The sequence below is a fragment of the Manis pentadactyla genome, chromosome 7 (assembly GCF_030020395.1).
Source record: "Manis pentadactyla isolate mManPen7 chromosome 7, mManPen7.hap1, whole genome shotgun sequence".
Classification (NCBI taxonomy): domain Eukaryota; kingdom Metazoa; phylum Chordata; class Mammalia; order Pholidota; family Manidae; genus Manis; species Manis pentadactyla.
The window spans coordinates 132,362,732-132,376,013 of NC_080025.1; the positions used below are offsets into that span (position 1 = coordinate 132,362,732).

Sequence of the window (13,282 nt, forward strand, 5' to 3'; positions counted from 1 at the left end):
TAACCTCTAGTTGTGTCAACTCAGAATGCCCTGCACAGTTCTGAGTGTCCTCTGGAGTGGCAGTACCACCTTGGTGGAGAACCACTGTTTATAGTAAAATAGAGATGTTTTTGGATGAGGTTCATGAAAACCAGGTGATAGGGGATGTTGCAGATGAAGATGTTCAGTTCATTTGCATTTGTGTATGTATTATTACCAGTTTTAACATCCTGCTACATTTCCTAGGGAGACTGAATATCCAGTCTCTCAGCTCAGGAAATAAAACTGGTGATAAGTAACACATTTCTGAAGAGAGAAGATGAGAATTTATATTTTAGTTCAGAACTCATAGCATCAAGTATATAATGAAGAGGTTATGAAATAGCAATTTCTAATGATATTTTTTTTTAATCTAGTTTGATTCTTTGGGAGAGAGAATAACAATCAATATTTTGAATGTTTTGAAAGCAATAAAGTTAAAAGTTTTTTCTATTTCTATAGAGATTTAATGGCAATTTAATGAACTGAGTTTTTATGAATTAAAAATATAGCAAAAACCTAAATACTTGGAACAGATTTTGCCTTTTTTCTTTGTATCATATTTATCACAGTTTCTCCAATATTTAGAAACTTTTTATAATTTCTGTCATTTCTTAAATCTTTATATAACTTCAGAGTGTAAGTCAGAAGCTGATGGCTGGATTTGTGGAGTGTTTGGATAGTGAAGATGCAGAAGAATTTGTACGTCTAGAAGAGGGTATGTTATGTCTTAGATTAATGTACTTTTTTTAGTTTATATAAACAATATAAAGAACACTGGCAACTGTCTAGTGGTGATGTAAGAGAAATTTGAAAATTTGCTAGCATAAATGTATGAGGTTTTTGGGAAACTATTAAATCTGAACTCAGCATAATGGCTAATCAGGTAACCTGAAACTATAAAGAACATACAGAGCTTTGTAATACAAGTTTTATAATTTTTAAACTTGATTTACATTAAATTTTTATTGTTTTGTAATTTTGTGATTTCTGCATTAAGGATCAGAACTTGAAAAGAAAATAGCTAGAATCCATCAGGAAACAAGAATCCACATCTTGAATCTTCTCATCACTTCTCTGGAACGCAATCCACCCAATCTTGCTCTCTACTTACTGGGCTTTGAATTGAAGAAACCTGTCAGTACCACAAACCTTCAAGATCCAGGTATAGCAATGAGATAGTAGGCATTTTTTCCTTTTCATGTTATGTAGCTAAATGTTCCTTATTGAATGCTGGGCTTATGAGACAGTTCACTAGAAGAAATAATATGTGAAAGGTCATGTGATGGGTCAATTTTTAGGATTTTAGATCAAGTCTGGATAAACTAAGCCTTAGAAAACTTATTTTACTACTTCTCTGTATCAGTATTTGAAAGTGTGTTTTCAGTGGAGCATATGTTTACAGAATTTAACTTTTGTAAAGACATTTTAAGGTTTTTAATGCAGAAATTTTAAAAGAGAAGTTGACTTTCCTTTTGGTTTCATGTAGGAGTGTTAGGTTGCCCTCGGACGTGTCTTCACGCCATTTTAAACATCTTGGAAAAAGGAACTGAAGGTAGAACAGGCCCGGTGGCAGTGAGCGAATCTCCTCAACTGGCTGAGCTGTGTTACCAGGTACACAGAAGACTCTCCTCTGTAGCATGTAATAGAAGCAGCTGAACTGGATGCTTGAATACATCACAGATAGGAAAGTGTAACAGTATGACTCAGTTGGAATGAGTTCATTTGGTGGTTTGGCCAGTCTTTCATTTACAAAATCCATAAAGCACAGGCCCCAAGATCCTGTAGATCTATGCATCCTTTAGGTTGATCACTGGAAAAATGAGGGCAATTGAATTTGTGAGATGATTTTTGACCACATAATGTAGAAACTCCCTAATGATGTTAGTTTCAAGTTGCTTCTTTTTGATGAAGAGAACAGTGGATTTGGTCTGAGGACCTCTGGTTCCCATCTCTGTCCCTTAACCTACTCACTTTATGCATGCTTGAGTTTTTAATCTGTGAAGTGGGCCATGGACCATTCTGAGACTTCAGTGGCAGTAAAAGCATGGAAGTGAAAGCACATTTTAAGCACCATGTAAATTATGGAGCCTGATAGCTAGGTACAAGGTGGTAGAAAGCCAAATTAGTGTGAAGTTTAAACTATAATGAGAACTTTTGCTTTATTTGTGTTTGTTTACTTTTGTTTTATTCTTACGTTTTTTCCTGTTTTATTGATTCTATAAGTATTTCAAGAACTAGGCTTTATAAGATGTGACTCAGTTTTCAACTTAAGTAGCACTGATTTACATTTTCATATAAAAATGCATCATTAATTCTAGTGACATGCTAGGGATTTTTCTTTGTTATTCTCTTCTTTTCCTTTATAAATCTTTACTGTTTCTTCTGGCCTCTGGCTTTCCAAACACTGTCCTTCGCTAAAGTACTACAGCTAGGTCTTCCTCTGAATCAAAATGAATTCTGCTTTAATGGGGGAAATGCTTGGTGACATGCTTGGGTAAAAACAATTGATTAACTTAATAATCTAGGCTAAAGGAATTAGGCAAGTGAAATAAGTGAGTGAAGACAGATTTAAGACAGATTTAAGACAGAACGGTGGGGAGAAGGAGCAAGAGGGGAACCTGACAGACAGGCGAGCACACGCCGTGCTACGCAGCCCCTGCTAAATTTTACCATTCATAATGCGGGTCCCGGTTTGCCACCTTCTCTGATTTCTAAACACTGTACTGGCCAAACAAAACCTACCTATGCCAGCAGTCTGCCAGTTTAATACATATGCTCCGCGACTTTGCTGCTCAGAATGTCCAGCATCCTCAGTACCACCTGGGAGCTTGTTAGTGCAGAAGCTCAGGCCCCATTCCAGACCTGCTGAGTCAGAATCTGCATTTGAACAAGAAGCACTGTTCTATTTTTAATGAAAATGCTTCCTTCACCTATACGTTTCTACATCATTCTGCTTCAGAAAAAAGTTCAAACCTCTAAAAAAGAGCTTATTAGTTTAAATAAATCTAATTTAGCAAAGGGAAAAAATTCGGGCCTTATTGGTACCGTCATCCAGCAAGCAATTCAAGGCCAAGGCCTGGGTGAAGTTAAGCCTGAGTCGGTACCCTTGCTCTCTTCTCTTTTTAAGGGTGGTTCTTTTTCCTGTGGTCTTGAGAGCTAGAAAGGACAGCGGGCACACCCGTGTAACGGGCTTGTAGTGCTTTGGGGACTCAGTATGTGTGTCCTGTAACAGGTTTACCTCCCACATATTTGAGCTTCTGTTCTAACTTCTTAACTGGCCATTTAATACAAATAACTGATTTTTGTTTTCTTTTGAGAAATTCAGTATTAGTTTATCAATTTTTTATTTGTTTATAGAGTACCAAAAACAATGTTAAACCTGTTTGAAAGACAGGCATACATCTGCTGCAGAACTGTTTAAGTTTTGCTTTGTGTTCCCTTCTCTTTCCTTGTGTATACATATTGTTTATTTACTTATACACAGCAAACATACAGTTTTGTGTTTTTTTTTCCTTCTCTGTTTATAAACTTTTATGCCGCCATGATGTATATTACATTTAGGTTGTTTCCAGATTTTCACTCTGCTGTAGCAAACATCTTTCATTACATTTTGTAGTTTATGCTTTAGGTATGATGGATTGTCATCACTCATTTTACAAATTCATAGTGAACACTGAATTGTGAATATTGAACTGTTGGCTTCTAGGGACAACATAAGTTAGAAACCCTGTAAACCTCTGGTCCCAGCATTTCCATCAGCTCATGATTATATCACCTTTTTGTATGTGTTTCTTTTCAAAGACACTTAAGGTATATCATTGATTCGTTAGCATTGACTTCATGGCCAACAGCACTATGGCGCACACCTGAACGAAGTTTACCTAACCTCTGTAAGGCACATCATAGCCTTGCACTTAAGAACACTACACAGAACTTCAGCACTGCTAGGAGGCCATTTTAAACAGCAAAATCACTGACAAAGTGATTCAGTATGAAGTATGGAAAATGTGTCACTAAATAGATTGCAAAAAGGACGTCTTTTTCAGTGTGAGACCTGAAACGAGGGCAGAGTGGTGCTTTGTTCAGCCTCAGCTGAGAGCATGTCAGTCACCTCACATTTTCTGCTGCTCTGTGTCTTTTCATGAGTGGCCACAAACGTTGCATTGATTTTGGAATTATAAATTTGACATGCAGGTGAATTTACAGATATGAATTCTACAGATAATTGAAGACAGACTTGGGTCAAAGGATATGAATAACTTTATGGCTTCAGATTTTAATTCACAAGTAATTCTAACAATTATAGTAGGTATTAAGAGGTGCCAATAACTTATGAATCTAAAGTGCCTGGTATTTGGAAAACATTTACTAAATATTTATAAATTGAATCACTCATGAAGGAAAGTTTTCACTACCATCTCCAAATACTGAGATTGCAGTTTTTTTTATTAAGATATCATTGATATACACTCTTACGAAGGTTTCACAAGAAAAACAATATGGTTGCTACATTCCCCCATATTATCAAGTCTCTCCCTATACCCCATTGCAGTCACTGTTCAGCAGTGTAGTAAGAAGCCAGAGTCACTATTTGCCTTCTGTGTGCTACACTGTCTTCCCCATGACTCCCCCCATGCCATGTGAACTAATCATAACACCCCTCAATCCCCTTCTTCCTCCCCCACCCCTCACCTTTGGTAACCACTAGTCCCTTCTTGGAGTCTGTGAGTCTTCTGCCATTTTGTTCCTTCAGTTTTGCTTCATTGTTATACTCCACAAATGAGGGAAATCATTTGGTACTTGTCTTTCTCTGCCTGACTTATTTCACTGAGCATAATACCCTCCAGCCCCATCTGTGTTGTTGCAAATGGTAGGATTTGTTTCTTTTGTATGGCTGAATAGTATTCCATTGTGTATATGTACCACATCTTCTTTATCTATTCACTGAAATTGCTTTTAATAACTAAAAAGTTAGCTGATTTACATTAAGGGGGCTATCTTCTTATTGCCTTAATTATTTACTATTACTGAAGAGGTTGGACATTTTTCTCTAATTACGGGCTATTTTTATTTTTCCTCCTGTGAATTTTTTTTGCTGTTTTTATCTGTTAGGATCTTTATGATACTCATATACCTAATGGAGATCTATATATGTATTATAGCTGTTCACTTTTTCTTACATTTGATGTAAAAACTTTTATCCCTAGTTCTTTTATTTTCTGTTAAATTTTTATTTAGAGCTTATATCATTTAGTTGAATCTGTGTAATTTATATTTTTTGCAATTTTTCAATTGTTTAAATCCTGGTAAATTTATCTTCCTGAGGTTGACATAAGATAACTGTGGTTTTCAGAAGCTTCTTCTGAGTAATTTGCTACTAATAATAGTTAAAATACTAAAATCTATTAACTACATGTATACATACTAATATATTTCAGGGGATTTCAAGATTAGTCCTATACTGTGGGCAGCACTTTCGATTGTATTCCAATGTATTTTCTTGAGTTAGGGTTCACAGGACTGCTTACAACTTGGAGCTTCTATTTTATACATGTAGTTATCTATTTTGCTTGAGTTATTGATGGGACTTAGTTTCCACTTAGTAAATGTAAGTTCATCTTTTATCTTAAAATGTATAGCACAGAAAAAATCATTTGGGGAGTTCTTAAATTTTATTTAAATTTTTTTAGGTGATATATCAGTTATGTGCATGCTCTGATACATCCGGTCCTACTATGAGGTACTTGAGAACCAGCCAGGATTTCTTATTTTCTCAGTTGCAACATTTACCTTTTTCTAACAAAGGTAGGACATTATTTCCCCTTATTATTTATTATAACACATTTGTAAAGCTGGTGTTGAGTGATTTTTATTTCTATAACTTTGGGTAGCCATTAAGTAGTGTTTGTGAAATTCTGTCTTCATTTTGTTACTCTGGTCCTTTGTTACTTTGGGTTGCTTTTGTAAGTTATTCTGGAGAAGCCTGATGTTGTGGTTGCAAGCATAAAGATCATATAAAAATAGCCTGTCAAGGATGGAATTTGATATTTTACTACCAAATAAAATTTGTAAAAGTATGTTGAAGGGGTAAGAAAATATTTATGTAGGAGAATTCTGGTGATTTAGATTTTTGAAAATTGCTTTATAAAAATCTGTTTTACTTTTGTTTCTTGTGTATATATTGAAACCAACTCAAGTCTTGAAATACTGAAAACTAATTATGGTGTAAACTCTGTAACTTAGCTAATTGAGCTGACCACCTTGGTTATAGGATTCTGTTTAGATAATTTTCTTTTGAATCAATTTTTAGCAATTTTCTGAATTCACATTATATCCAGACAGTGGTGGTCTATAATTTTTTTCAAAGTTTGCTTTGTATCATTTTTATGTTTTGGGAAATCTAAAGTCACAAATTTTGTAATAAATTCCATTACTAGTAATTATCATGTTCTGATTTACTATCTAGAGTTGATGGTGTGAGAAGCGCTTGGGAATTATCTAATGCAAAAATTTTTTTACCTCATAATTACTGTGTCTTATTTGTAGTCCTAAGATTTTATTTATGTAACAAACTTTTTTTCAAAAACCTCTTTTATATCTAGTTAGAAAGGAAAGTTAATATCTTGCCCATTATGGTATCTCTTTTTCAAAAATTAATCTGGCCCTGTTCATTTAGTAGTAGCAGTAGTAGTATTTGGTGTATTTTATGTTTGTACTGTCAGAATTTAGGACTTCAAAGCCAGGCATATTAAAATAATACTGAGCTATAAACTTGTATAAGTGATTCCCAAGCCTTCAGCTCCTGTTCCATCATGTCCTGGAGGAACTTGGTGTGCTTGGTGAAGTGCCTGCCGTAGCTGTGCCTCAGCTCGCTCCTGTTTTCTGTTACCTTGCGGCCCTTTTTGAGGCCCACGGCCAGGGGGTGACATGGAGCCACGGCTGCTTCTCCTCAGTGGCTGCTGCAGAGGAAGGCCCAGCCCTCATTAGATGTGAAACCAAGTGTCGTTGATTATCTTAAGATGCATCATAGAAGTTCACAATTTAAATTTATTTTCATTTTTATTTTGTGAAATAAAAATCAAACTGATAGTTTTTGTTTTTACAAGCTGTATATTTGACAGTTACTTGAGGTTTTGTGTTTCTTTTTAAGTATTAAGTTCTATATTAACATCAAACTGTGACAGACTCAGAATTCTGTAGATGTGTGAGAAATTATCCTGGTAATGGAAACTTGATTCTCTTTTTTTCTTCATTTGTTTTGCTCATGTCTTATAGACATAGGCGAGCTTATTTTTCCTCTCTTAGCATCTGTTTTTCTATTTTAGTTGCAGAGTAATCAATTAGGTTCTCAAGTTTCCTAAATTATTGACTATGTTACATAGGAAAATACCTAATGAGTTATGGAATTTAGATTAGGTCTGTCCTGATCTTGCATTATTACTGAAAGAGTCAAAATTTATATATTTAACTTCCAGAATATGAAATATCGGTGCTGAACCAAATGTCATGGCTGATGAAAACTGCTTCAATAGAACTAAGGGTAACTTCTCTGAATCGTCAACGGTCACATACTCAGAGGCTCCTACACCTCTTATTGGATGACATGCCAGTGAAACCATACTCAGGTGCACATGTAAATGTTGGCATTTATTATATTGTGCTGCTCACCAGTCTGTATAAATGCAAGCGTAAATCTGAATCTTGTGCTTAATATATGATTATAAGCCAAAGAAGTTTTTCTGCCTTTACAATTTTTTTCTTTAAAATTTGAAGTTTAAAAATCATCCCATAATTGTCATTTTATTGTTGTTTGAAGCATCCACATTTTGCTATATTCACATACACAAATGCTCAGTGGAGTTTGTCACATTGAGCCAGCATGACCTAAGATATTTTAATGTATTTAAAGTATTATACATGCAAATAAAGCCTAAGCTTTGCTAATTACCCTACTGGCATGATGCCTCTTTTGGAGTTCTGATGATCCTCTTTACAATTGTGAAGTGGATCCCATAGGTATGGAAAGAATTAGATGAATGTTGTTGCTAAGTCCTCATCATCTTTGCATTTTAATTATCTACTTGCAGAGGGCCCTGTGACCTAGAAACAATGACCCAGGGAAAAAATACTTTACGTTTATTTTTTCCAGATAAATGTTATGAGTATGTTATTCTGATTGTGATTTATTAATATTGGTGCCCCAGCAGATGGTGAAGGAGGAATAGAAGATGAAAATAGGTCTGTCTCCGGGTTCCTTCACTTTGACACTGCTACGAAAGGTAAAGCCCTTTGAATTTGTAGTAACTTTATAGATACATATTAAATTGCTTACAATTTTAAGAGATGATTATTATGCTTGTATCTTCAAATTCTAAACTGGTATTCAGAAAATAATATATAGAGGATTATTTGTCAGCTCACAATACTTTTTTTTGTAATTAATATGGTAGGATAGGTAAAACATCTTTGAAAATGGATGTATTAGGAATAAAATCAGATTTAAATTTCAACACAAGTCTTCTTCAGTTTCTACACTAACACTCTTCCTGAACATAGCATTGTCTTTGAGAGTGAGTTTCGATGGTTTGCTCTTCTCCTTCATGTCCCAAGTGAAAGTGAACTACTTTCTATCATTTCTAGTACGCCGAAAAATTCTAAGTATTCTGGACTCGATTGACTTTAGTCAGGAGATCCCTGAGCCTTTGCAGTTGGATTTCTTTGATCGGGCCCAGATTGAGCAAGTGATTGCTAACTGTGAACACAAGAATTTACGGGGACAGACAGTCTGCAATGTGAAGGTGAGGATTGTAAAGTGTGTATTAGCAAGTGGTTCAGACTTTTTGAGTTGTCAGGCAAAATATACGACCATACAGCTATTGTTTTCTAATGCAGATACTAGTTTATTGGGCTGTGGTTTTCATTTTTCAAAGAGCTGGGAAATAAAATTGAATAGACCCCACTAACTTTACCTCTTTAAAAAGTTCCCCATCACCTTCCTCTTCACTGTCATGCCACCTGGCTATACTTACAGTATGGTAAGTATATTTATTTAACTACGGCAAGTGGTAATGCCTCACTTGTAGACAGACAATGTCCAGGGCGTTGGCCCTAATTTACCAGCCACAGAGACTCTTTGGTACTGCTTTCTGGAACGTGAGGGATGCCTAATAATTTTGACTAGAAACTGGACAGTGCCACTGTTAGATTATGTATAAAGGTATCTGAAACTTTTCCCTCTGGGGCAGTTAGTAGTAATTACTAGGGGTTATTCTATAGTGTCTGAAAGGGTCTTATTTTTCTTTCTTTTCCCACTTAACACAGCTTCTTCATAGGGTTCTTGTAGCCGAAGTAAATGCCCTTCAGGGTATGGCAGCTATAGGACAGAGACCTCTACTAATGGAGGTAAGTCCTATTGAGTATATGTTCATTTTAACATTTTATCTACTTTTACAACTTAAATTGTAAGTTAACAAGACAAAACAGTAAGTTGACTTGTAGTTCATTAATTAGTAAACTATTTAAAAATTAAACTTTAATGGAATCTTTTAACTTACATCTTTATAAACTGAGCTGAAGTTAATGCCTGGATGCCATAATATATAACATCTTTTCTGCCAGGCTAAAGATTTGCGACCTGTCCGTATTGTGTGTTAGACTTCACTTGCTCCCTATCAGTGAGGAAAGAGAGAGTTATTTGTCATCACAAGTGGAGAGTTATGTGTAGGAAGTCAAAAGGGAAGACCCACATGCATGGCAACACAACTGGCTAGAGCAAAGAGAGAGGCAAAGAAATAAAAGACAAGGCCCAGAGCTATGCCTTGAACTTGCATTTTAGGCAATTCTAGTGTTCTGGAGTAAGTATAAGTAGGCAGTTGCAAAGAAAGAAGATGGGATTAAAACACTCATTCCACCCATACCACCTCCACTCCTTACCAGACACACACAGACACACACACACACACACAGAGCCTTATGTATTATTTTTCATAGTCATGTCCTCCGTTATAACATTAAAAGTTATCTGCTGACTGGCATGCATGTGGAAGGTTTCTAAACTATACTATAAATGTTTTCAGCTTAACTGATGGTGTTGAAAACAGGGAACTGTTGGTAAGAGACATTATTTGCCTGTGTGTTAACCTTGCAATTCAATTTCTTTGGCTTTAGGAAATCAGTACCATACTTCAGTATGTGGTAGGGAGAAACAAATTGCTGCAGTGTCTTCATGCAAAATGGCATGTGCTGGAGTCGTGGAGGCAGCTGGTAGAAATTATACTGACAGCTTGTCCTCAGGACCTCATTCAGGCAGAGGATCGACAACTGATTATTCGTGATATTTTACAGGATGTGCATGATAAGGTGACATACTTCCCAAATGACTTTATACTGCCGAACAGATATTTACATGCCATTTAAACATAGTTTACCACCCTCCTTTTCTTCCATTTTAGATTAGGAGTAGAGTTGGGCAATGCCGATGTTAAAGTAAGACTTTTCTTGAGAGAAAGGTATTAATTCTGTACAGTATTGTCTGTCAACCAGTGTGCATATCAGAATTATCTAGGGAGCTTTTTAAAAATAGACATGGACAGATCTCATCCCAGACTTATTGAATAGTATACTCTAGTGGTAAGGCCATTTATAAATTTCCATTAAAAACCTATCTGGAGAATTCTGGTAGGAATCCCATCTAGTTAAGAATACCACATTTACCCAAATCCTGTTTAAAATTTTCTCCATATTTTAGCTTTTCTTTTCTTTCAGCAATACACTTCTGTTGAAAAGAGTAACAAAAGCTAAGTGTACACAAAACATGTTAAAGACTAGCTGAAAGCAGGGTCCTCACTCTGGTTTGTCTTTCTGCATTAAGATACTGGACGATGAAGCAGCACAGGAGCTAATGCCCGTGGTAGCAGGTGCTGTGTTCACCCTGACTGCTCACTTGAGCCAAGCTGTTCGCACTGAGCAGAAGCAGCCCTTAGCCTTGGGACCTGGAGAGGCCCATTACACTTTCCTGCTTGATAGTTCTCTCACCTCGCCTCCTCCAGCAGACAACCCAGTGGTGGGTTTTGCTTCTATTGGAGATTCTTCACTTCACATCATATTGAAGAAACTGTTGGACTTCATTTTGAAGACAGGTTTTTTCATCTAAATTTCCTTTGAATTATAACGTCTGTGTTTGTTTTAACTTTAGTTTGAGAAAAGGGTTTTACTTTCTTTATATCTCCCTAGGTGGTGGATTCCAACGAGTGAGGACACACCTGTATGGCTCTCTGCTTTATTACTTACAGATCGCCCAGAGACCAGATGAACCAGATACCTTACAAGCAGGTAGAACTAGATAGATTTCTAATCTTTTCTGTTTTTAGAGATTGGTTACTTTTTTTTTTTTTTTTTTTTTTTTAATAATTATTTTTTATTGAAGGGTAGTTGACACACAGTATTACATTACATGAGTTTCAAGTGTACAACACAGTGGTAGAACATTTATATACATAATTCTAGGTTCCAGCTATCACCCTACCAGGCTGTTACAATATCTTGACTATATTCCTTATGCTATACATTACATCCCGGTTACTAATTTATTTTACCATTGGAAGTCTGTCCTTTTTTTTTTTTTTTTGTGAGGGCATCTCTCATATTTATTGATCAAATGGTTGTTAACGACAATAAAATTCTGTATAGGGGAGTCAATGCTCAATGCACAATCATTATTCCACCCCAAGCCTAATTTTTGTCAGTCTCCAATCTTCTGAGGCATAACAAACAAGTTTTTACATGTAGAACAAATTCTTACATAATGAATAAGTTACATAGTGAACAGTACAAGGGCAGTCATCACAGAAACTTTCGGTTTTGCTCATACATTATGAACTATAAACAGTCAGTTCAAATATGAATACTGATTTGGTTTTTATACTTGATTTATATGTGGATACCACATTTCTCTCTTTATTATTATTATTTTTAATAAAATGTTGAAGTGATAGGTAGATACAAGATAAAGGTAGAAAACATAGTTTAGTGTTGTAAGAGAGCACATGTAGATGATCAGGTGTGTGCCTGTAGACTATGTGTTAATCCGAGCTAGACCAGGGCAATAAAACATCCACGTATGCAGAAGATTTCTCTCAGAACGGGGGGGTGAGGTTCTAAGCCTCACCTCTGTTGATCCCCAATTTCTCACCTGATGGCCCCCCTGCGACTGTGCCTGTCTTAGGTTGTTCCTCCCTTGAGGAATCTTACCCGTCTCTGGCTAACCAGTCATCTTCCGGGGCCATACAGGGAAATGTGAAGTCGGTAAGTGAGAGAGAAGCCTTATTGTTTGAAAAAGTTAGCTTTTTACTTCTTTGCATATTTATGCCCTGTGGCTTCTATGCCCAGCATTTGTCTTGAGGTATCTTTACCACTTGGAAGAATTATGATACTCGGTAAATTTGATATGAGGCACGAATTCTATTTAAGGGTTGTAATTAGGAAGGAAGAAGAAAAGCTATAGAAGTAGCAGGCGGAAGAAAACATGGGAAGATTGATTATTTCTTTGATATATCTTCTTGTAGAGTAACTTCAGCATGTATAGGTTTTAAGCTACTACTTAAATTGCACACACACATTAACATAATAGGATTATAGTTACATAACCAAAGCATATCTGTAATTACCAGCCATCTGCAGTGAAACCAAGAAAACCAGTTAGGCACCTTAGGCATTTGTGAAAACTTATCTATGATATGGTGGATATTGTCCAAATGAACTTGAACAGTCTGAGAGAAATCAGACAAATTAAAACAACCCATTCCTGGGGACTGTTCACATGCCATATGTTCTTTTAACAATAAATAGTTTGTAGTTGTAAGACTTTGGAGCGCTACAATTTGCACTTCTCCAAATTCTTGGTTGAGTTCCAACAGTATAGATCCAGTCCAATTTTGTTGTTTTACTGTATGCACAGGCCAGCTTAGATATCTCCTTCCTCATTCCCATGGCAGGTCCAGGAACTGGTGGGATGAGTGCATCTACAGCTGTAGCAGTGCGTGGATCTTTGTTGGGGTTTTTTGATGATCATCTTCTGGCATGAGTCTTCCAGAGGGTGCAGATGTTGGAAGTTCTTTTTCATATCATATCTTAGTTCATTTTCGGGGTAGCCCAATTAGGCTTTGATCCTCTGTATAAACACAAACAGACCCTTTGCCTACACTTTTATATGCCCTTTATACCCTTGTGTAGAACTCGTTGGAGGTTACCACACAGGAACTGC

General features: G+C 36.1%; 1 protein-coding gene across 2 annotated transcripts in view; it reads left to right on the plus strand.

The window, feature by feature from the left end:
- Window positions 1–13,282, plus strand: part of NUP205 (nucleoporin 205) — a 78,168-nt gene that overhangs the window by 33,322 nt on the left and 31,564 nt on the right. For both annotated transcript variants that reach the window (XR_005028818.2, XM_036905534.2), the window contains 11 exons: window positions 655–736; window positions 1,019–1,183; window positions 1,508–1,632; window positions 5,712–5,826; window positions 7,497–7,646; window positions 8,229–8,300; window positions 8,662–8,819; window positions 9,343–9,423; window positions 10,189–10,380; window positions 10,892–11,159; window positions 11,254–11,352. Coding sequence is in view for 1 of the 2 variants with exons in the window: in XM_036905534.2 (XP_036761429.2) it covers window positions 655–736; window positions 1,019–1,183; window positions 1,508–1,632; window positions 5,712–5,826; window positions 7,497–7,646; window positions 8,229–8,300; window positions 8,662–8,819; window positions 9,343–9,423; window positions 10,189–10,380; window positions 10,892–11,159; window positions 11,254–11,352 (1,507 nt within the window). In the remaining variant the exon portion in view is untranslated. The remainder of the gene's footprint in view (window positions 1–654; window positions 737–1,018; window positions 1,184–1,507; window positions 1,633–5,711; window positions 5,827–7,496; window positions 7,647–8,228; window positions 8,301–8,661; window positions 8,820–9,342; window positions 9,424–10,188; window positions 10,381–10,891; window positions 11,160–11,253; window positions 11,353–13,282) is intronic.